This window comes from Talpa occidentalis, unplaced genomic scaffold (genome assembly GCF_014898055.3).
Source record: "Talpa occidentalis isolate TD23 unplaced genomic scaffold, MPIMG_talOcc4v2.1 talOcc4.2, whole genome shotgun sequence".
NCBI lineage: Eukaryota > Metazoa > Chordata > Mammalia > Eulipotyphla > Talpidae > Talpa > Talpa occidentalis.
This window is the reverse complement of record NW_023602073.1, coordinates 109,895,527-109,917,382: the sequence shown is the minus strand read 5'-3', so window position 1 is coordinate 109,917,382 and position 21,856 is coordinate 109,895,527. Positions and strand designations below refer to the sequence as shown.

The 21,856-nt window shown below is 36.9% G+C and overlaps 1 protein-coding gene across 3 annotated transcripts in view; it reads right to left on the bottom strand.

Moving 5' to 3' along the window:
* Positions 1-21,856, bottom strand: part of AFG1L (AFG1 like ATPase) — a 135,665-nt gene that overhangs the window by 17,496 nt on the left and 96,313 nt on the right. For all 3 annotated transcript variants that reach the window (XR_005126910.1, XR_008553311.1, XM_037520180.2), the window contains exons 9-10: positions 17,711-17,781; positions 17,354-17,454 (exon numbers count right to left, since the gene is read on the bottom strand). Coding sequence is in view for 1 of the 3 variants with exons in the window: in XM_037520180.2 (XP_037376077.1) it covers positions 17,354-17,454; positions 17,711-17,781 (172 nt within the window). In the remaining 2 variants the exon portion in view is untranslated. The remainder of the gene's footprint in view (positions 1-17,353; positions 17,455-17,710; positions 17,782-21,856) is intronic.

The window sequence follows — 21,856 nt, the reverse complement described above, 5'->3', positions numbered from 1 at the left end:
ATAATGAGTTTGCAAAGAGCATTTGTTTTCCTTAATTACCAAGAGTATACAGCTGGATTATATGTAACACAGTTTCTCTAACAAACTTTCAGGAATAAAGAGCTTGCCTACTGTCTTCTTTCTCCTGTATGAGACATGGCACAGCTGTCTGGAGCCAGGAGTGGGGATATTCTCAAAGCCATACCAATGTGAAATGCACACACATTAGCACCAGGCTGCCTTCTGGCCTGCAATGAGTGGGTGATCCACTTCAGCATACAGGAATGAGCTGTCAGCTTGAGTTTCTTTTTTTCTCTGCCTGGTTAATGCTTGTTCTGCCATTATTTCAGCTCAAGTAGGACGATTATTATTTCAAGCACTGTCTAGATTATACTATCCTAAGGGCTACTCTTTATCTATATAGACTGCTTTTTACATATTCCTTATAGTGATAACCTGATAGCTTCTCATTAAACAAGAATGCGTGGCATCTTCCTTTGTTTACAAAGAAATGACAATACAAACTATCATAAAGAGAAGTAGTTTTTAACAGAAAAAAATGCTTGAATGAAATTAGGTTGAATATGTCCTTTTCAAAACAAACTAAAAATATCACATGAATTGATGTTAAAACAACTTAGTTGCACCAACTAGTAAAGAAAATAATTAGAAAAACAGAGCACTGAAATGTATTTGTATAGTGAATAATTTCCCAAGATTGATCACATGGCACCTTAATACAATAAATCTCATTAATATGAAATCCATAGTATCTAGCTGCGAAGTATATTGCCATTCCAGAAAACACTACTAACTCATAAACATTCTAATTCAGAAGATGTTCTTTGGATTACTGAGTTTTACAACTTGACTTATATAGTCTCAGTGGCAGGTGACTATGCATAAGTCTCATAAACTCTCTCTGCCCTCTATGGCCAAATAATAATGGCTAATATAAGTATTCTTTTGGCGGGTATTTATTTTAACAGTTTGCAGAAACAATGATTCAACAACAACAAAAAAATCAACGTGGCAAACCGGAGGTAATTGTAACCTTTCCTACCTTGGCTCGACTAGCTTTATGTACATAATCAATCTACAAATTCTGGAGATATTTAATTCTGGAGGTTCTGGACAACTTTAAAACATAAACCATAACATAAAACATAAACATAACATAAAACATAAACATAAACTTTAAAACATAAACCACATGAAATCAGCTCTAATGAGTGCCTACCATGTAAAAATCAATGTACCGGGTTTATTCTTAGGAATATTCACAATTCCTTTGGGAAGCAGAAAAGCCCAACTATGGGCATAAAAATGATACTGGAATTACAGGTTTTCAGGCCTAGTTTCCCAGCCAGGAACGGATCCCAGGCTGCAGGGGCAGCGCTTAGTCCCAGCCACTAGACCACCATGGGTTGGTGTCTAACGAAGCCCCAGCAGAACTTCATAGATGCTTGGGCAAGCAAACGAGAAGAGGCAGATTTGTTTAGAGAAAGAAAAAGCTTACTGAGGAGAAAAGGAACAGAATTAAAGTGGGATTCCCAGGCCATGGAACCAGGCCAGGGAGGGGCAAGGAAGCCGAAGTAGAGTCGTGTCTCAGGAAACATGTACCTTTTCCCCTAATTATTCTAAAGCTCCACCAGTCTCTCTGTGATTGGTCAGTTCTTGGTGGTCTCACTCATTGCCTAAATGTCTCTGTGCCCAGAACTAAGTCTCTGTGTCCCAGCCCTTATCTTTTTTCTTCATTGTCCTCTATTTGGACTGTCTTGTTGACCCTAAGGTCACAAAGTAAGTCCCTAATGTCATAAGTCCTGGGGTGTTTGATTAGTCCCCTTTGGAATTTGTTGCCCTTATCACCTACTTATCCTTAACTTGCCCTAGGATTCAAAAACATTCGACTTTGTAGCATGTAGCATAGAAAACCAATGTTTTTGGTACAATATTTTGGTACATTTAATACAAATTAAAAATGTATAGACAGGTTAAAAACACAAAATCAGAAGAATAGGAAGTGGGAAGTCATTATCATTATCATCACCATTATTAATAAGTGTCTCTGAGTATAAGTAGCAATACAACTCTAAGGCAGTACAAAAAACTGCAAAGTAATTTCCATGAGATGGTATAAATTAGTGGGACAGATTACTAAGCATGTGGGATGAGTAAACCAGACTAATTTGTTAAGCAATTACCTAGCATCTGACTAGGATGGAGTGTCGAATTGCGTAACAGACATCTAAAATTTTAGGGGTGTCAAGAGTTGCCCCTTTTAGAAATGGGATAATCAGGGTTCAACCACATCAGTGAAATGAACAACAGTGAATGAGTTAAGAGTAGCTCAGAGCCCACCAATCAGAAAGACCCCAAATACTTCTAAAATCAGAAAGTTCTGCTTAGGGACTTCATTCAGTTGAAGTTCACAATTTAACTACCGTGTGAGGCATAGTCAGACAGCAATCTAGAGTAGATGAAACATGACTGCTTCTTTGGGTTGGAAGGCTGAGGGAAATGGATATTCACAACCTTACTCATAGACCTTGGTTAACCATGTCCTAGAATTTACCCTCACCACAAGATTATCCAACCTGGCTAGACTCTCTTACTAGTTCGCACAATATCTAACATTTTTGAATTGTGGTAATGGAAGGTTTAAGCTTTATATTTTAAAAAGTGTGGCCACTTGGATTACTAGTCTTCTTGCTAGAAGTTATTTATTTTCAAGATAATTCTACGCAAAACAGGTTCTAGAAAAAGAGGAACAAGGGACTGAAGTGTGCATTGTCAAGCATTCAACCAATAAGAGAATCCATATTCATCAAATCCATATTTCAAAAACACTCCATCTACTGTGTGTGTTTCATTGGTTAGTTACTCAGGAGTTTCTGGTTGAAAGGTATTTAATTTAACATGATTCTCTACTGTCAATTAATTATGTATAATTAACTCTTTAAAATTATAAAGAATATGGGCCTCCCCGGTGGTGCAGCGGGTTGAGCGCAGTGCTGTGAAGCTATCCACAGCCTCTGCGGTGCTGGTTCGATTCCAGCCAGGGAGATTCCCAGATGGCACGGCAGACCGCTCTGTCTCGCCCGCTATTCCCCTCAGCAGTGCTTTCAGTCCTTCTCCCTATTCTGCTCCCTGTTCTGTCTCTGGTGGACTCTCCCACCCTCCCATGCCTCTGGTCTGTGCCCCAGTACTTGTATAAATAAATAAATCTTTAAAAAAATAAAATCATAAAGAATAACTAATGACTAATCTAGATATTAGCAATCAAGCAGACACTGAAAAAAATATTGGCCGGGGTGAGAAAAAAAACCCCAACTGTTGCTAGAATAATTTCACAAACTCTTTTGATATTAAAATAGTGCTATAACTATCACCCTTCTAATTTATCACTGGAAAAGGGATTTTTATTAGCTAGTTAAACACAAATGAAAATTTAAACATAATTATTAATGCCTTAGGCATTAGGGTATCTGATTGTACAGACTACAGAATAAATGTATGTGGCTGAGGCTGAAATATATTTTCAATTTTTGAATATAATGACTTTAATGAGAATGTATAAGACAGTGATGGATTAACACCATCATTCTACCAAAATCACTGAAATCAGTACCTACTATTTGATTATTAACATCATTGAGTAATCTTGAGCATCCCCTCAGTAGAGGGCAGTATTTGCTACATCTCCATGGGAGGAAAGACAGTTCTAAATTTGTCTGACTCTCAGATCCATCCAGAAGAAATTTGAAAGATTAACCACATGGCGCAAGATCAGGTATTCCATCCTTTGATACTGGTTCTACGTGTGCATTTAAAATGAATGATCAGTCATGCTATTTTCTTTAGAAATTAAAATTTCTTTAAAAACAAATCTTTCATTTGTTTTTAACTAGCTAAGAGGCATGAAAAGTGGTAGGACATTTAAAAAGGCAAGCGAGAAAAGACTTTAGAATAGCCAATAACTTACTTTTAAATTGGGAGTAGAGAAATGCACAAAGGACTATGGTGATGGGTCATGGGTGTTAATGGTGGTGGGAGAACTGCGGAGACTATGCCTGACAGGAGAATTCAAGTAATGTAAAAAAATGAACAGTATAAGAAAATAAATGAATGAATTTAAAAACTGAAGAAAAAATAGAGAATAACTTCTGAACATGCTAATTCTTTTTTTTTTTTTTAAGATATATTTATTTATTTATACAAGCACTGGGTAGTCAGAAGCAGGAGGGTGAGAGAATTCACCAGGGCCAGAGCAGGGAGCAGAACAGGCAGACTGACGAAATACACTGCTGAGGGGAGCAGCGGGCAGCAGGAAAGGTCTGCGAGCCATGTGGGGCCCTCGCTGGTGACCGGGGATCAAACCAGCGCTGCAGAGGCTGCGGGCAGCTTCTCAGCCCAGGGCTCAACCTCTGCGCCACCAGTGGAGACCCTGAACATGCTAATTCTTACACATATAGAGATTTTTTTTGCATGTGTTACATTTCCTTGTGACAATTTATTGGGAAGACACTGTATCCCTTAGACTTGGATATTTGAAAAACCTAATTAGAACTGGAAAAGAAGTGGCTATCAAAGAGTTGTTATTCTTCCATCCATTCTTCTGCTTTTCAAATTATGGAAATACTCGGTGAAAAAAATACAAATTCATGTTCTAAAGATATTAAAAAATGAACCAGAGCAAGGTTGAATGTCTCTCGGTGATGCTAGATAAGCAAAGAGCCAAACTCTTCAAACTGAGTAAGACCAACAGAATTCTTCACTTCATCTTCTTGCCAAAAAGGCAACCTTCACTTATTTGTTGTCACCATTTTATTAAAAGATAACAACATTCATGTAAGGCTTGAATATAAGTTTACCCAGTCTTTAATCAGTCTCTGGATCAAGCTACATAAGTACTTGTAAAGAACTTTTTTAATCTCTAAAGCACTAGTTTCATCAAACTGTATTTTGTCATTGCCCCCAGCTTGTATATAAGAATCTTTACAATACAAACTTGTACTGGTACCAGGGATAGTGCTGAGGAAACTGCCCACTAGCATCTTTCAGAAATCTTCATTACTTCTGAGCAACTGATTTGCTTCTACTTTCTAATTAATGGAGTATCTTTTCCCCTTTGGCTGAGAGGATGCTGTGAATTGATTTAATCCTTTAATTTTCAGAACTTTATGGAAGTTTATGACATGGCTTTATGTATATTAATTAACCTGTTCTGTCTTTCAATTTAACTATTGTATATTTTCCCTGATTTAAAAAATATATATTTCATTCTATTTGTGTGAACATACCTATGTGTATAAACAAATACATGCTAAATGTATTTGATTCAACTGGACTGGGTCCATGGCTCTGGTTCTGTGACTCCACAATAAGCTTATTGTTAGTTTTTAGTTAAATAGAAAGCAAAAGAGAATCAGGGAAATAAAATGTCAGTAAGAATTTCAGATAATAAACAGCAGTGCCTTTTTAAATTTTGTAAAATAACAAATGTGTACTAAGCATCCATCAGTTGCATAGTATTAAATGTATTCTGAGAGATGGTGGGTTTTCAACAGAGAGAATTTGCTCAATGTAGGGAAGCAGAAATCTATTTCATTAACATGGGATAGGATTTGGTGTGAATGGAATTTGATTTTTAAGCAAAGCACCATCGACTTAAATCAGTGAAAGGGGAAATTAGGAAATGTGTTGCAAAGGCTGCAGCAGTCCAGAATAATGTAAATATTTAATAACTTGGGTTTGTATTAAGACATGACAGGGAAATGCAGAATGTTCAGGAAAGAAGTTGACATGCTCAGAAGTTCTACAAGGTAATTTGTATATCTCCATGTAAATACACATAATAAATTACAGTTTCTAGAGTTTTCCCATGTTAAGACTAAAAAAGCAGTAAGAGTAGGTTATTAAGATCAGTAGCTTGTTCTACAAAGTAACATCCAAATCACAAGATACTAGAAATATAGTAAATTATTTTCATCTTAAAACTCCTTTAATAAAATGATGGGAATCATTTCTGTTGTGCCTTTGATTCAACTGGACTGGGTCTGTGGCTCTGGGTTCGTGACTCCCATGATAAACTTTCTAACCCCAGTCATGGCCTCCTTTCTTCTTTATACTATGTCAGATCAGGTGATTTCATTGAGTCCTTTAGACTCCAAACTAACACACTGCTATAAATGACTTCCGGATCTATATCTTCACTTCTAGATATCCAATTGTTTGTAAGCCCCTCTTTTCTCCTGCCTCTGGTATTTCTATTAAAGGTTCTGAATTCCTTTGGTCATTCATACTGAAAATGGCAGAGCCCTCAGAGGCTTGAACTTGGCCTTGAGACCTTTGCATATCCAATCAAATAGACTTCTCTCACATTCAGCTTGTCCTCTGCAATCTATCACATGTATCTGGTTTATATCCTTGGTTGGAGAAGGCGACTAGGAACTGAAATCCAACCCATACTCTATTTGCCAAGCCACATACCCAGAAGAGTGAGAACATCAATCTAGAGGAAGGGGCATTCTTTTTTCCGGCTAAAGGCATGATTTTTCCCTCCCTAACTTCATGCCCATCTTGAGGGGCAGCTTTATCTAATGCACACAGAGGGTCTACATGTGGGGGCAGCAGTACCAATTGCATACATCTTTCCTAGATTGCCAATATAGATCTGTTAAAAAATGCCTAGTTTTCTGCTGAGGAAGGTTCTAATTCAAACCAAACTCTACTATGTGATATGCAAGTCCCTTTACTCTGACTTATACCCATCTATCCTGCCTGAGTGTGCACCACTCTTCTACATATGATCAAAGTTCCATCTATGACTCTTTTTTTTTTTTTAATTTTTTTTTTTTATTTATACACGCACTGGGTACAGTCAGAAGCGCGGGAGAGTGAGAGAATTCACCAGAGCCAGAGCGGAGAGCAGAGCAGGCAGGGGGACCGAAGTACACTGCTGAGGGGAGCAGCGGGCGGCAGGAGAGGTCTGTGCGCCATGTGGGACCCTCACCTGGCGGCCGGCCGGGGATCGAACTGACGCTGCGGAGGCTGCAGGCAGCTTCGCAGCCCAGCGCTCAACCGCTGCACCACCAGGGAGGCCCCCATCTATGACTCTTAAATTCTCTGGACAGAGAATTCTAGATCATGAGGTTTTTCCTTCCAGCACTTCAAATGTGTGACACTATTTCCAGGTCTCCATTGCTTCGGATGAGAAGTCAGTCCTTATACTGACTGTTTCCTGGCTGCTGTGAAATATTTTTTATCTTTGGTTTACAGCAATTTGAATATCTTGTGCATATGAGTGATTTTCTTTGTATCTTCTAGGAATTTGTTGAGTTTCTGGAATCTGTAACATAAATTTCTATCTAAATTTAGAAAAACTTTGGTCATTATTTCTTCAAAATAATTTTTCTGCCCCACTCATTCTCCCCTTTCTTCTGGGACTCCAGTGACAAATGAGTTAAACCTTTTGATATAGTTTCCTATGTCAAGAGGATTTGTTCATTTTTTTCCACAATCTTCTCTGTTTTTCAGATTGCGTAATTCACATTGAACTCTCAAGGTCACTGACTCTCCTGTATCTGCAATCTGGCATTATGTATATATATATATATACAGTTAAGTTTAAATATTATAGGTCTAGAATTTCTGAATTTCAGTTCTAAAATTTTCATTGGTTCTTTTTTATAGTTTCTCTACTGAGATTTACTATTGTTAATTCATTATCATATATTTCCCTTTATATCCTTGAGGAGAGAAGTAAAATCTACTTGAAAATTCTTACCTCTAATTCCACTATTAGGATTATCGCAGGGTCAATTTCTGTTGATTATCTTTTCTCTTTTAAAATGGGTCAGATTTTCTGTGTCTATACATAACAAGCAATTTGGGACTGTATTCTGGGTATTGTGAATGATGTGTTATGGGTACTAGGGATTCTTTTATATTCCACCAAAATATATTAATTTTGTTGCTGTTGTTATTGTAGCAGGTAATTAACTCAGCCAGTCTTAAACTTCAAACGCAATCTCCCGGATGGAGATTGCAAGTGCAATTTCCATCAGTAGTAAAGCTTCCAGGATTCTTTTTTTCTTTTTTTCTCCCTCTCTTTCATTGTCTCTCCTCTCCACTCATTTTATTGAAGTAACATCGGTTTATAACACCGTGTATGATTGAGAGGTATAGGATCACACCTGCTCAGTTGTTTGTTACCAAACCATACCCACTACCACCAAGGCACCCAAAGTCCTCTGCCATATTAAACAAGTAATTTGAAGTATTTTATAGTCATATTAATGGCTTGATTTAGATTTTTCTGAACACTTTACCAATCATTTTGTCACACGGGTCTTCTAATATGAGAACTGTTCCCAATAATTATTTAGGGTTGTGATATATTTATTATTAAAAACCAAATGAGATTATTTACTTTCAAATTAATAACAGGGCCTGTTTGTGTGTGGTGGCATAAGCAGTTAAGTCTCACTACTATCAAGCTATTGCCAGCCTCTGAAGCACAAGTCTGATCCCTGGCCAGGGAGCTAACCCACACGGCCCAGCAGACCTCTCCTGTCTCTCCCGCTGCTCCCCTCAGCAGTGTACTTCAGTAGATTTGCCTGTTCTGCCACCCACTCTGTCTCTGGTGAATCCTCTCACACAGCCTACATTTCTGGCTTACACCCAGTTCTTTTATGCATAAATAAATAAAAATCTTTTAAAAATTTAAAAACAAATTCCAATTATTTTTTAAAGATTTATTTATTTATACAAGCACTGAGGTACAGGCCAGAGGCACGGGAGGGTGAGAGAATTCACCAGAGACAGAGCAGGGAGCAGAACAGGCAGACAACCGAAATACACTGCTGAGGGGAGCAGTGGGTGAGACAGGAGAGGTCTGCCTCGCTATATGGGAATCTCCCTGGCCGGCTGGGAATCAAACTGGCGCCCAGAGGCTGTGGACAGCTTCACAGTACTGTGCTCAACCCACTGCGCCACCAGGGAGGCCCCAAATTCCAATTTTAAAAGTTAATGACCACTTCAATTTTTAACATTGTAATTCACATTTCTTAATCATATCCTTGTTTATATCCTTGTTTCTATTTATTATAGACATGTAGGTTCCCCTGGCCCTTCAGGCATTGTTGCTAGTGCACCTACCACCAAAGAGCCCATAGTCCACAACCACAGGCCCTTAGGCCCCTCCCTTCTTTGTTTTTGTCCCTTCTCATCTTCCTCCCCTACCCCAACAGAGAACATATTGAAGTTATCCCGTTATTAGCACACTCACTCTTGCCTGAGACCCTCTGGGAATTCCTAGGCATGTTCTCTAAATTACAGGGGCCAAACACGTTTTCCAACCATTTCAGTGAGCAGCACAACCTCAATATATTCATAGAAAATAAAAGCAAGTTTTCTCCCTCAGAGAAGCTTCAGGCAGCTGAGTCTGAGAAGTCCATCATTTGTGGAATTTAAAAATCTGTATACAACATCTGACACACAGCATCGGCCAAGGAGCTGCCCTTGCCCTACCTGGGAAACAGAAGCTGAGCAAGACTGTCTGGGCTTACAATGCGCACTGTAACAGAAAACTGCCCTTGTGAAGAAGGCCAGAGGGTGCTCTCTTCCCCCAAGGTTTTCTTCCTTTCTTCTGATTCTTCTTCACAGCCCCCTTCCTTTTCATCATGGAAATGACCACAACTATCCTAAGTGGCTACAGTTATTAAATTTCTAATCCAGCTCCTCTTTATTTCTTTAAATATTTATTTATTTATGCATACAAGAGCTGGGGTACAGGCCAGAGGAGTGGGGGGTGAGGGGATTCACCAGAGATAGAGCAGGGAACAGAACAGGCAGATTGACCAAAATACACTGCTGCGGGAAGCAGCAGGTGAGACAGGAGAGGGCTGCTGCGCCATGTGGCTCCCAGGTAGTCAGGGGAGCGAACCCACACTGCAGAGGCTGTGGACAGCTTCATGGGTTGTGTCTTAACCCCTTGTGCCACCAGGGAGGCCCCCTTCAACCCCTCTTTAAGGGCATTTCTCCAAATGTCTTTTTTCATTTTTTTCCTTAAAATAATAAAACACAAAACTTATAACTACTACTATTAACTCAATATATGGTTATTTCCTGAGAAGATACAAATCATCATTAACAATTACAAAAACTGATCTTTCAGTCAATCCTCCAATCTTTACTTACAAAATTTCAGAATAATTAAATAAATTCAGGTTATGAGTTACCTGTTTAAATTTTACATTTAAAATTAAACTACAGTATAGACTAATTGTGAAGATTTTATTTCAAAATTATAGTTCCGAGGGTTCATATGAAACAGGCCATGTCCAGGTATGTGTGCTGAAATTTTACATCTTACTGCATATATTCCACATTCCTCCTCACGCATTTAACTGTACCCTCATATTGGCATTGCAAGGTAAGTGGAGGACCAGGACACTGTAGGAAGGAGTCAGGATTGGTTGAATGGTTAGATGACTTTCAAGGTGCCTTTAGACATCAGTACTATGATTCTTTAGCTTAAGGGTTTACTAGAGATATGGACAGGAAAAGACAGAAAAAAAGATTTGGAGCTCATTTTTTGACATTGGATTCACTTTATTTCCTACTAGAATCAGATCCATTTTCTACTTCTTTGCCATCTCACTTCTGCCCTGACTGTCCCCTATGCTTTAGTTAGACTGGCCTCTTGCTTTATTTGGACATGTATTGCCAAAGGTCAGTATAGTTGGGAAGTGAACACCATACCTCAGCAGAGCTACAAGAATGATTTTGTTGCTGGGCAGGGAAAGAGTCAAGGAGATTCCTGGGCTGCCTCAGCTCTGGTGATTAATGCCCTTATTCCCTGATGCTAATCACCACTGTTGGCATCCAAACGCGAGCAGCTTTGACTCTTGGCCAAACAGTATAGATAAAAGCCATCCATCCTTTAGTATTTACCAAGAGTGTGCCAAACACAGGACACAAACCAGAAGGAGCTCCCAGACAGTGGCTTCATTTGCAACAGACCAGATGACAAAAAGCATAAAACAGAAGGAAAAGAGAAATGTCTCAACATTTGCCCAAGAGATAACGCTCAGTATAGCTGTAAGTCTAATGATACATAAACTGATATAATCAAGATTAATAGATAAATGAAGGCCAAAACGCATATCTGATGGCCTCCGTTCCTTGAATGTACTAAGACCAAAGAAGAAAGCTAGGGAACAATGTGTACCCCCATGCATATGCATCAACTGATATATTTTCTGCTTAGACTTTTTACAAACACACCTGGCCACCTGTCATTATTTTTAAGACACAAATAACAAACTACTCTTGCAAATAGTTACTTGTAAGCACAGTTATCAGTTGAGGAAACAATTTTCTGCAGGTGTAAAAATTATATTTCTCAATAAGGAAAATTTAGGTATAGTCAGTTTACTCATTAAGGCTTTAGAATTCAGTTTTGGCTTGCTTTTTTTGAATAGGATTCTTTCAGTATTGGTCCATAGAATTTTAACCCTAAAGCAAGTGGTTCCCTAACATTTTGGTTTTTGGACTCCTTTACACTCTTAAAAATAACTGAGAAGTCCAAAGACCTTTCACTTGTGTAGGTTATCACTTCCAATATTTACTATTTAGAAATAATTAAAATATAAAAGTTTAACACATTTATAAATTTCTTTAAAATAACAATGGCGAACGATTCAACCCATCAAATTAACATAGACAACATTTTGAAAAAAATTATGTATAATGAAAATAATTTAGTTAAGAAGTATGGCGTGTTTATTTATTTATTTATTTATGCAAATCTATTTAATGTCTGACTTAATAGAAGACAATAGAAGTCTCACATCTGCCTCTACATTCAATCTATTGTGATATGTTATTTGGGTTGAAGTAGAGCCTAAGAATTTCTGGTTTCACATAGATATATGTTGTGGAAAGGGGGAAAGTATTCTAATAGTCTCATCTGATAACTGCAGATAGTCTCCTTTGATGCTTCAAGAAAATTCAACCACAACTTCCTTCCAAGAAGCACATGAAGGGTCTCCCTGGTGGCCTAGGGTGTAAGTCTCAGCACTTAGCTGTTACCGCTAAGGCCAAAGTTAGATCCCAGCTAAAGAACTAGCCCACATATAGCACAGCAGACCTCTCCTATGTTGCCCATGGCTCCCCTCAGCAGTGTATTTCAATGGGCCCACCTATTCAGCTCCCCACTCTCTGGTGAATTCTGTCACGGTTTGCACCTTTGGCCCAGTTCTTCTATGCAAAAAAAATTTTTTTAGAAAGAATAAAAAAGCACATGAAAAAGGGTTACAGTTTATCTTGGAGAAAGCTGACAAACACTACTTTAGACAAGTGTGATCAAGGTCAATATCAACAGTGGTAAGTCATGTTGATAGTATGTACCTTTGCTATGACAGGATGATAATGGTACTTGACCTCTGTGGTCTTCCCAATGCTATAATTTCATGTAATCATGAGAAAAAAATCAGACAAATCCCAATTGATGGGCATTCTATAAAATGCCAGACAGTACTCCTCAATACTGTCAAGGTGATAAAAAGGAAATAAAAAAGGAGAGTAAGAAACTGTTATAGCCAGGAGGGGCCTACGGAGATTTAACAACTAGAGATAATCTTGGATGACATCTTGGATGGGACCCTAGAACAGAAAAAGGACATTGGATAAAAACAAAGAAAAATCTGAACAAAATATGGACTTTGGTTAATAATAATATATCAATATTAGTTCAATCTATCAATATGTTAACAATAGAGGAAACTGGATTTGGAAGCACATGGAAATTCTCTGAACTATTTTCTCAATTTTCCTGAAAACATCAAACTCATGTGAAAAATACAGTCTATTTAAAAATTTTTTAAACTTAACTAGAAGTAGTTTTTAAAATGTGGGTGGCAATGTAGAATCTAAAACAGTATTTATTTTTTGTATTTGGTTACACTTTGTACTCTGAACATTTTTAAAATTCTGATAATTTAAAATACATTAATTTTTCTTGTGCTTTTCAAATGGCTCTTTTGCCATTTGTGGTTTTGCAAAATACATTGGCTATTGAAAAATACTGGTTCAATGAGTTACAGTAGGTCTTTCAAGTGTTGACACATTTAAGTATACAATATCAAAACACTGTATTTGTGAATATTACCAGCTATTCTATCAGAAAAAAATGTTTAAGAATTATGAAACTGTCAAGGCCATGATAACAGGAACAAATTTCCAAAGCTCTAATTTTTATTTGTTTGCTCAAATTTTGTCACTAGCAACAAGTACTGTTAGTTGTTTTCCTAGAAGTGACAGTTGTACTCATTCATTTTCAAGAAAATGTCAAACATTATAAGAAAATGTCTGTCCTGCCTGAATAACCATAGTTACATGAGTCTGTCACTCATTTTTTCAAGAAAAAATAGTGTTACATGAAAAAATGTCTGGCTCAGCAAGCAGCTCAAACAAATATACAAGTGCTTTCCTCCAGAAAACCATCATATTTGACACCTAGCATAATGCTTTATGTGTACTTCAGCCATCACAAAGAATAATAAAAGCTGTGTTACCAAGGGTTGAGATTTAACAAAGTTAATCATGTTTATTGCTTCTTGAGGGATATTCTTACGTGGAACTGGGGTTTTACATTTTTATTTGCACATGAAATGTAAAGAATGTGCTATGGTTTGGTGCTGCTGCTTTGATCCATGCTAAAGGTCCCAGCATTTTACCCATATTACTTTTGTGCCATTACTGCAAATGTCACCACAGTGAAAAAGGAAATAGTGTCCTGGTATTAGTACAAAGAATTTTGACATGAAAGACTTCTGACAGGGTCTTGGGGATCCCTACAGTCTGAGACCTGCACATTAAGAAACACTGACTTATGTAAACATATTTCTGACTTCACTACCCTTCCATTAAGTCAAGTGACTGTGTCAAGGTAAGATAAGAAACCTGAAAAGTTCATGCCATGTCCACAAAGAAGACTTTGTTTTACTTTCCCTTACCACAGCTCTGATAGGCAGTTAGTGACAAGAAACAAAGACCACCAAATATATTCTCTTTTACCCTCCTACAGTGCTCTCGAACAGGCCTTCCCAACATTTTTCACATCATGGCAAGCAGAGAAAATGATATTTTTATTTAGTAGAGAAGGAATAGGCTGCCTGAGGCTGGAGGTCCCTAGCCTGGAGGGAGAGGTCCCATACACCCTTCAGTAGGTGGAAGGGTCAGTACATGTGCCCCTGGGAGTGGGCATGCCAAGGCACATGAACTGGACAATTCAGAAGTGAGTTTTTCCACATGGAGGAGGCCCTCAGACTGGAGACTATCTGTTCCCCAGCTAACATCATGCTCCATACAAGGCTCAAAACTGAGCTCAGATGTAGAGATTTACAAAGTATCTGAGTGTATTTCAAGACAAACTAGAATTATATTAAGGATTTGATGTAATGGGTACAATTTGATGTAACTTGTCTAGGACATTATCAGATATAGAGTAGTGATATAAAAGCACAGAATATTCCCACACCACTAAGGAGTTTAAGCCCTGGTGCTGCCACTTACTAGTTTTATGATCTTGGAAAAGTAACTTTAACTATTGGTTGCCTCAGTTTCTCAATTTATCCACCTATAACAGGGATACTAATGGTGCCCACCACTGTAAAGATTAAATGAGTTAATACATATAAAGTGACTATAATGATGCCTACCACATGGTAATGTTGGTAATTATTTCTATGCAGGTGTTATAAGCTCTCCCAGTTGAGACTGCTTCTCTGTGTATGAAGTTATTAAATTAGAGATTTGCAAAGAAAGAAAATTCCAGAGACAGCAAGAGGCTAGATGTTAACCTGTATGATTTCAGACCTGACAAAATGTGCTTAGAGCATGGGCGGGGAGAGGTGACTAGGGAGGGAAGAAAAGAGGGAAATGCCCCAGCCATTTTAGCTTTACACTATGACATAAGTCAAAGGGCTACAGCCAAGTTTCTACCATATATATGGTATATAATTTTTCCTTGGAAGGGACCACAGCTCAAAAACAATCATTATAGACTGTCAACCCTTCCACTCCTTTGCAAAAGTCTTTTTCAAGATGGTGTCAGAAATGATAGTTGGGTCAATCTCAAGCTTCAAGGGTCTCAGAAAACTAGAAAAGGTGATCCACACCTGATGTCTGCTTCTCCACCTTGGGTGGGGAATTTTGTTTTTTCTTTAGTGAATGGTTTTAGGCAACTATTGAGCCTACCTCATAAGTTTGCTGTAGCTAACTAAGAGTTTTAGGCTATATCTGAAGCTAAATAATTTCAAGAATCCTCTTCATGGAAAGTATTCAATACCTAAATTGTCACATTTATAAGATTGGAAAAAAAAGTAAAATCATCATACTAAGAAAATAGTCATAAATGAACTGACCACTTGAAAATATAGCCCTTCCTCAAACTCCCTCACAGCTTAATAGCGGTACTTCACCTAACCAATCACGTGAGCGTATTTTGTCATTCAGTGATTCTCTGATATTGTAAACATTGTAGTTATAATTCAGATACAATACAGATATTAAAACTATAACATAAATTAAAAAAAAACCTATCCATCAAAAACCACTTAGTGTGAAGATAAAGCCAACTTCAAGAAGAAAAAAAAATCAACAAGGATAAAGGATAATAACATAAAAACTTTAAAATAAATTGGAATATTCATGAATTGGGAAAAAACTGATAATATTCTTAAATATTGTTATAAAAACTATTTTCTGTGCAACTGAGCAACCAAATCATAAAGTGCTGGATGTACTATTTTACCATCCTAAGATTTCTGTCAAGAAAGTTATGGCAAAATTAAAATGTAATTGGTCCACTGCTTATTCTAAGAATTGGGTTCATAGTTGCTATTATCCATAGTTTTGTTAGTTAAGATAAAAAATTACTTATTTATTAGTTATTGTCATTTTTTAAAACAAAGATCCAGTTCATCTCTTCCCCACTAACCCCATACAGTAGACTATGAAGATTCTGGCCCCTGATTAGCAGTCTTTTCCAGGTGTTACATCTCCTGAAATAATGAACACATACAAAATATAAATATACAGTATGTGCTCCAAGAGGCCACCTTTGTCTTACTATCCTGAGATATAACAAGGCTGTCTTTTCCCTTTCCTTACAAAGCCCCCCTCTGTGGATGGAGGAGGAACTTCATCTCCTAGATATGTAAGACTTTTCTGAAGGTTATTTCTCTGGCAAAGTAAGTAAAACTTAAATGGAGCTTTATCAGAACTTCGCGTGGAGATACTAGTTTATTAGGACTTGGATGAATTGACCTAGTAAGGGTGTGGAGACTTTCACTGATAGAGACAAATATTCTCATCCTGTCAGAGGATCAGAATTCACTCTAAACCTTACTGGTTTTGAAATATTTTATTTGTGTAATAATAATTGTAGATTAGATTCATCTCTCTGGTCTAAAAAGTTACAAATTTATATTGGTTAGAAGTAATTAAGTTATTAGCTTGTAAGAAAAGTACTCATAAAATGGCTAGGAGGTATAAAGAAAGACCTTCTCGTGCCCTTTACTGAAAAATTCTGTCATTACCTAAAAGTCAAGATAAATCAGAGGCCAGCTAGAAATATGAATGACTGAAAACTGCATGGCAATTGAGGAATTATGCTTAAAGTTTTGTGTAATTTGGATTTTTTCTCAAGATTTGCAGTTAGTAAATACACTGACTATTCACTGAGAATTCCATAGCTTTTAAAAGATAGAATTCATATCCAAAATGAGCCTGTAATCAAGATCTTCCTCATCTATACGAATATGTATGTATACATATCTTTTCTCGGTTTGATATCATCTATAATATAAAATGATATTATGAAATATATTTATTGTAAAAATTCACTTTCTTTGACCATGGCCCAAGCTAGCCAGATATTAGGGCAATGACACAGGGGCAATAGGAATGGAAATTTCTCTTACATCCTACTTCCTTGTATCGTGGTATATTATTTTAACTTCCTTTCCTCGCATACTAAAACCTCAACCCAATTTTTTAATTCTCTTTATATCTGAGTTTTATAAAATATCCCTAAAATTGATTTTAGTTTTGCTTCTAGAAACAGTTGACAGTTCTCTCTGTATTTCTAATTTTGCTTTAGAGTCCTCCTAAGTGCAAATTTTGTGCCAACATCTATAAAAAAGCACATGGCACATACAGATGAGTATTTCTCTTAATGAGACTTTTAAATCAGTTCTGACTCTGTGAATAGTATTTTAAAATCTGAAACCGGCAGACGGAAAATATGAAGTATTTTAACATGTGAAAAGGCCAATGAGTCTGGACGTGTCTGGATACTTACTCTCTCACACAGCTCTTCAAATGTGCAGTCGGCAACGGTTCCACAGGCTTTATTCAACCGCAGCTCTCTGCCTTGCACTTTTAGAATCCTTGGTCTAGTTACTATGGGAACATGAACAAAGACTCAATCTTGTCTGGATAATTACTATAAAATTCATCTCTTACAGATAGGAAATGCATAGCTTGATGAATAATAGCACATGATTCAACACATAAATTAGACAAAATGCTGATACAATGACTGCCACTTGAGCGTGGCATCAACCCATATACAGCAATGGAACTTATTAATTGGTCAGTGGAGATTGGGCATTGTGTTCTAAATGTATTCTCTTTCAAGAGAAATTAACTTACGTACAATCATTTTGTTTCTGAGCCAGCTCATCAAACAACTTATCCATGACAGCCTCCACATCAGCTTCACTTGTGCTACAGTGAAAAGAATAATAGAATATGAAATTAATAACACTTGAAGCCAACATCAAACAGCTGCCTGAGCCTGCTTAGCTTTTTGCCCATAAAAAAAAAGAGAACAGGATGTTATGCTCTAAATACAAACATTAGATTTAGAATACACTTAAAAGCAGAGAATATTAACTCTCAGGTAGATGATTCTGCCTTATTTGCATACACTGAAAGACTTCTGTGCTTCTGGCTGTTTCCAGTAATGAGACGATACAGGCAGAGTAAATCCATTAATACTATGTGTACACAATGAGAAGAAAGGCTTCTGGCTCTCTCTTGCATGCAAAACAAGAGCAAATAGACAAGGCAGTCAAGCATCCAGAAAAGTATCCTTTGAAATCTCTACTGAGAGGGTACATGTGAAATTAAATATTGAAGCTGCATTTTAAAAAAAATCAAGTCAAGCCACTGACTGAGAAGATCAAACATCCAGAATTAAATTACTAACTTCAAAATACCAACTTGATCTGCACATCAATAACTTTATCAGACTTTTACTATAAGGACAATTACAGACCACACTTCTCTCAAAAATATCCTTGTTGGAAATTCAAGAAAACTCTCCTTTTTTGATGCCCACCATTGCAGCTATTATGAAGTTAGTTTCATCAAGGAATCCTTTGTATTCTAATTAGAAATCACCATATGGTTTGGGGAACCCACATAAATAAATGTGATAATACTATGACCTTTTTCCTCTCACTTTTTTTAAAGGGGGTGGTTGATAAATTAACAGTCAATAAAATAAAAGAACTGGCAGAAGAAATAAATGCTATTAAAAAAAAAAACTTCAAGTGAAAATGTAAGTTTACTTCCACTCTACATACAAACTTATCCAGGATGACCTGCCAATATGCTTAATTCTGACACACAAATCACTCTTATCTAGGTGTGGAAGCAATTAAACTCAATTCTGGACATCCATCTTAATAAAGACTTATTGAAAACTAATATGGCAAATTCCTCTTTCTTTAGATTAAGCTTAAACTAAACCAAACTAATTTTTCCCTTGAGATCATTATCAGGTGGCAGGCATTTAATACACAAGCATCTAATTCTTCAACTGTTATACAGAAAATGCCTTTAAAACACAACAAAGCACGGAGTCATTATGAAGGGCTTAGAATTCCAAGTAATCACTTTAACTCAAAGAATCTTAAAAACATCATTTGCAATGGTTAACTTTGCAGAGGAAATGTCATTTGACTTACATAATAAAGCCTCTTATGATATTTGAATAGAGCCATATTAAAATAATAAAATGACACTACAGAAGAGAAATTATACAGGAAAACATTTTTTAAGGTATAATTATCACACAAGCTAATGTAAATCTCGATGCCCAAACAAGCACATGTATGTTTAGATAGCTTTGCTCCCATCTTTGTTGGCGATTCACCTAGATAATCCCCGCCTTGCAGTGGTGGTGTGCCAACGTAACTGTTGGAGAAGGGAGCTACTTTCTAAAGACTGCAGGAAGGACAGAGGAATACCAGCCACCCCGGAGGTCTGTTGACGTTCAGAAACTTAATCTCTCCCTAGGTATAGACATGTTACCCAATAAAGGTGGGGAGAACTGAATTCTGAAATATAACCAAGACAGTAGACCGTTATGTTTCTAAAAACATATTTGGTAAATAAACAATTGCACCCAAACTTCCTCAGTGGTGATTCCTTTTTTACTGTGTGCTCTAATATACTATATTCTTAAAATGTGGTTCACTAGACTTTAGACGGACCACCTCTTCCACATCATCCATGAAATTACTATGTGTGATTTCACTTACAGTGAGATTATATGTAAAATTTTAAAATTATTTTTATTACAATAGTTCCTTATAAGAATCTGTTATAAAAATGATTCAAAAGTTACAATGTGCAAAGTAAAAGATTTTATTGGTGTTAAGTGACCTAAAAATAACTATTCATAAGAGCAATTTGTGTAACCTAACAATTTAGCAGACTTATCCACCTAAAATCACCATGTACTTGACTGTAGAGAGCAAGTACTACTGAGCTGAGGACAGGAACTTCATCCTCATGTGGTCTTAAAAGCAGCAGAGGCTAGTGTGTGTTTTAATCTTAATAGATATATCTATATTGACATAAAATAAATAACAATGTTATTAATGAATGTAGTCATAATTCCTTAACAAAGATCTTACCAGACAAAAGTCTTCTCACTAAGACTTTATATTTCCTACTTAAGAGGATACATCAATCAATCCTTAAATATCTTTAAGGATGAAAACTAGAAAAGCATAAAGAGCAATTAAAATCTTTCTGCCTATATTAGACTAAAAGACTAAAAGAGTCCATGTTCTATTTATTATCTAGGTTCATGTATAGTCTAAACATCTTTGAGTATGTTTTTCAATTCTAGTAAAATTTTAGATGATTCTGAAATATTTCAATGTGTCACAAAGGGAATAGCAAAACTAAAGTTGAGTAACTACTGTGTAGCAGTTACTTTATCTATAATATTTCCAGCTTACCCTGTATTATGTGTTATTACCCCATTTTCATAAGAGAAAACTAAGAGTCCAATTGCTGAATACATAAAAATTGAAATTTTCTGTATAACAGGAAGTATTAACAAATAGATATATCAAACCAGGAAAAAGAGTGGCAACATGAATTGCACATGATTAATATTATCAATGTATAAAAAACTCCCAACAGATAAAAATTTAAAGCCCCAATGGAAAAAAAAAACAAAACCTGTCCGAGGACCTGAACAGGCAAAATGACTGAAGGATTAGCTTACCGGGCAACAAGTATATGTAAAATTGTTCTTTCTAAGTAGTAATAACAAATACATAATAAAATGATGATATGTCATTCTTTTATTCAAAAAGAAGAGATATGGAAAAAGAAAATATCTAGAGCAAGCCTAGGTGTGGGGAGAAAGGCCCCTCTTGTGTACTGCTGAGATGAGTTTAAAAGTGGTTCCAGATTTCAGGGCCACTGGATATATACAAAGGAAGCATTAAAAACATGTATATCACCCAACTATTCCACTCATAGAAATTTCATCTATGAAAATCATAATAGTTAATGACTACAACGATGGTCATTGTGATACTGCTCTAACTTCAAAAAAGTGAAAAAGAGCCTAAATGTCCAAGGATGAGAAATTTAGTTAAGTACTTTTAGACACCCATACAAAGGAACATTATGCAGTTTTTGAGTACAACTTTTCCCTCTTGTCCTGGAATTGCAATTAAAGCAATTAAGGCAAAGTTGGTGGCTAGAAATGCTAAGTACCCCCAAGTTTTGAAAGAGGACTGCCAAAAATGAGCCACCAATAAGTGCTTCCAGACTCTTGCCCTCATGTTTAAATAAGGAGGAAAACTAAGCCTATTCCAAGTGCCAGTCCTCCTCTTCCCCACACCACAGTGTCTTGAAGGATGGGAAAGGAGATCAGCAGTCACTGACCTTTGTGTCTAGTCTTTATCCTCCTTTCACCCTTTACCCTGCGTCTTCACCCTCCCATCCTCTTAGTAATGAAGAGAGTGATTTGCCCTCCTCAAAGAGAGTGGTAGTTGATGGGGGAGGTTCCCTAAAAAAATCACTTGGAAAGATTAGGGAAGCCAAAAGAAGAAAAGAGTGGCATTGTTTTCCTTCCATGAGCAAAACCTTTATAGAAGGTGGGAGGTAGGTTGCTGAGCTTAAAAGAAGTCAGTCAGTTCTCACCCAAAACCTTCCAAAGGTTTAACACCACTAGATATACTAGAAGGTACAGGCGAGAGTTGGGCTGGAAATAAGGGCAAATGTTTGAAAATTAGATAAAGGCAGTTCCTTGGATTCCCTCCCTTTTACCTGGACAGCTGGATTCCTGTACCACCTACTCTCCAGCTGAAAGGGGTAAGGTTATCATCTGGGACATTTGAACGATGAAGAGAGGGAAACACCATTCTGAAATCCTACATATAAATAGTGAAACCAGCCATCCCTCCCTCTTCAGCATTGAAAACCTTGCCAGCCCAACAAGTTTACATCCCAGGAAGTAGACAGAAAGATTGGAAGAAACTGAATA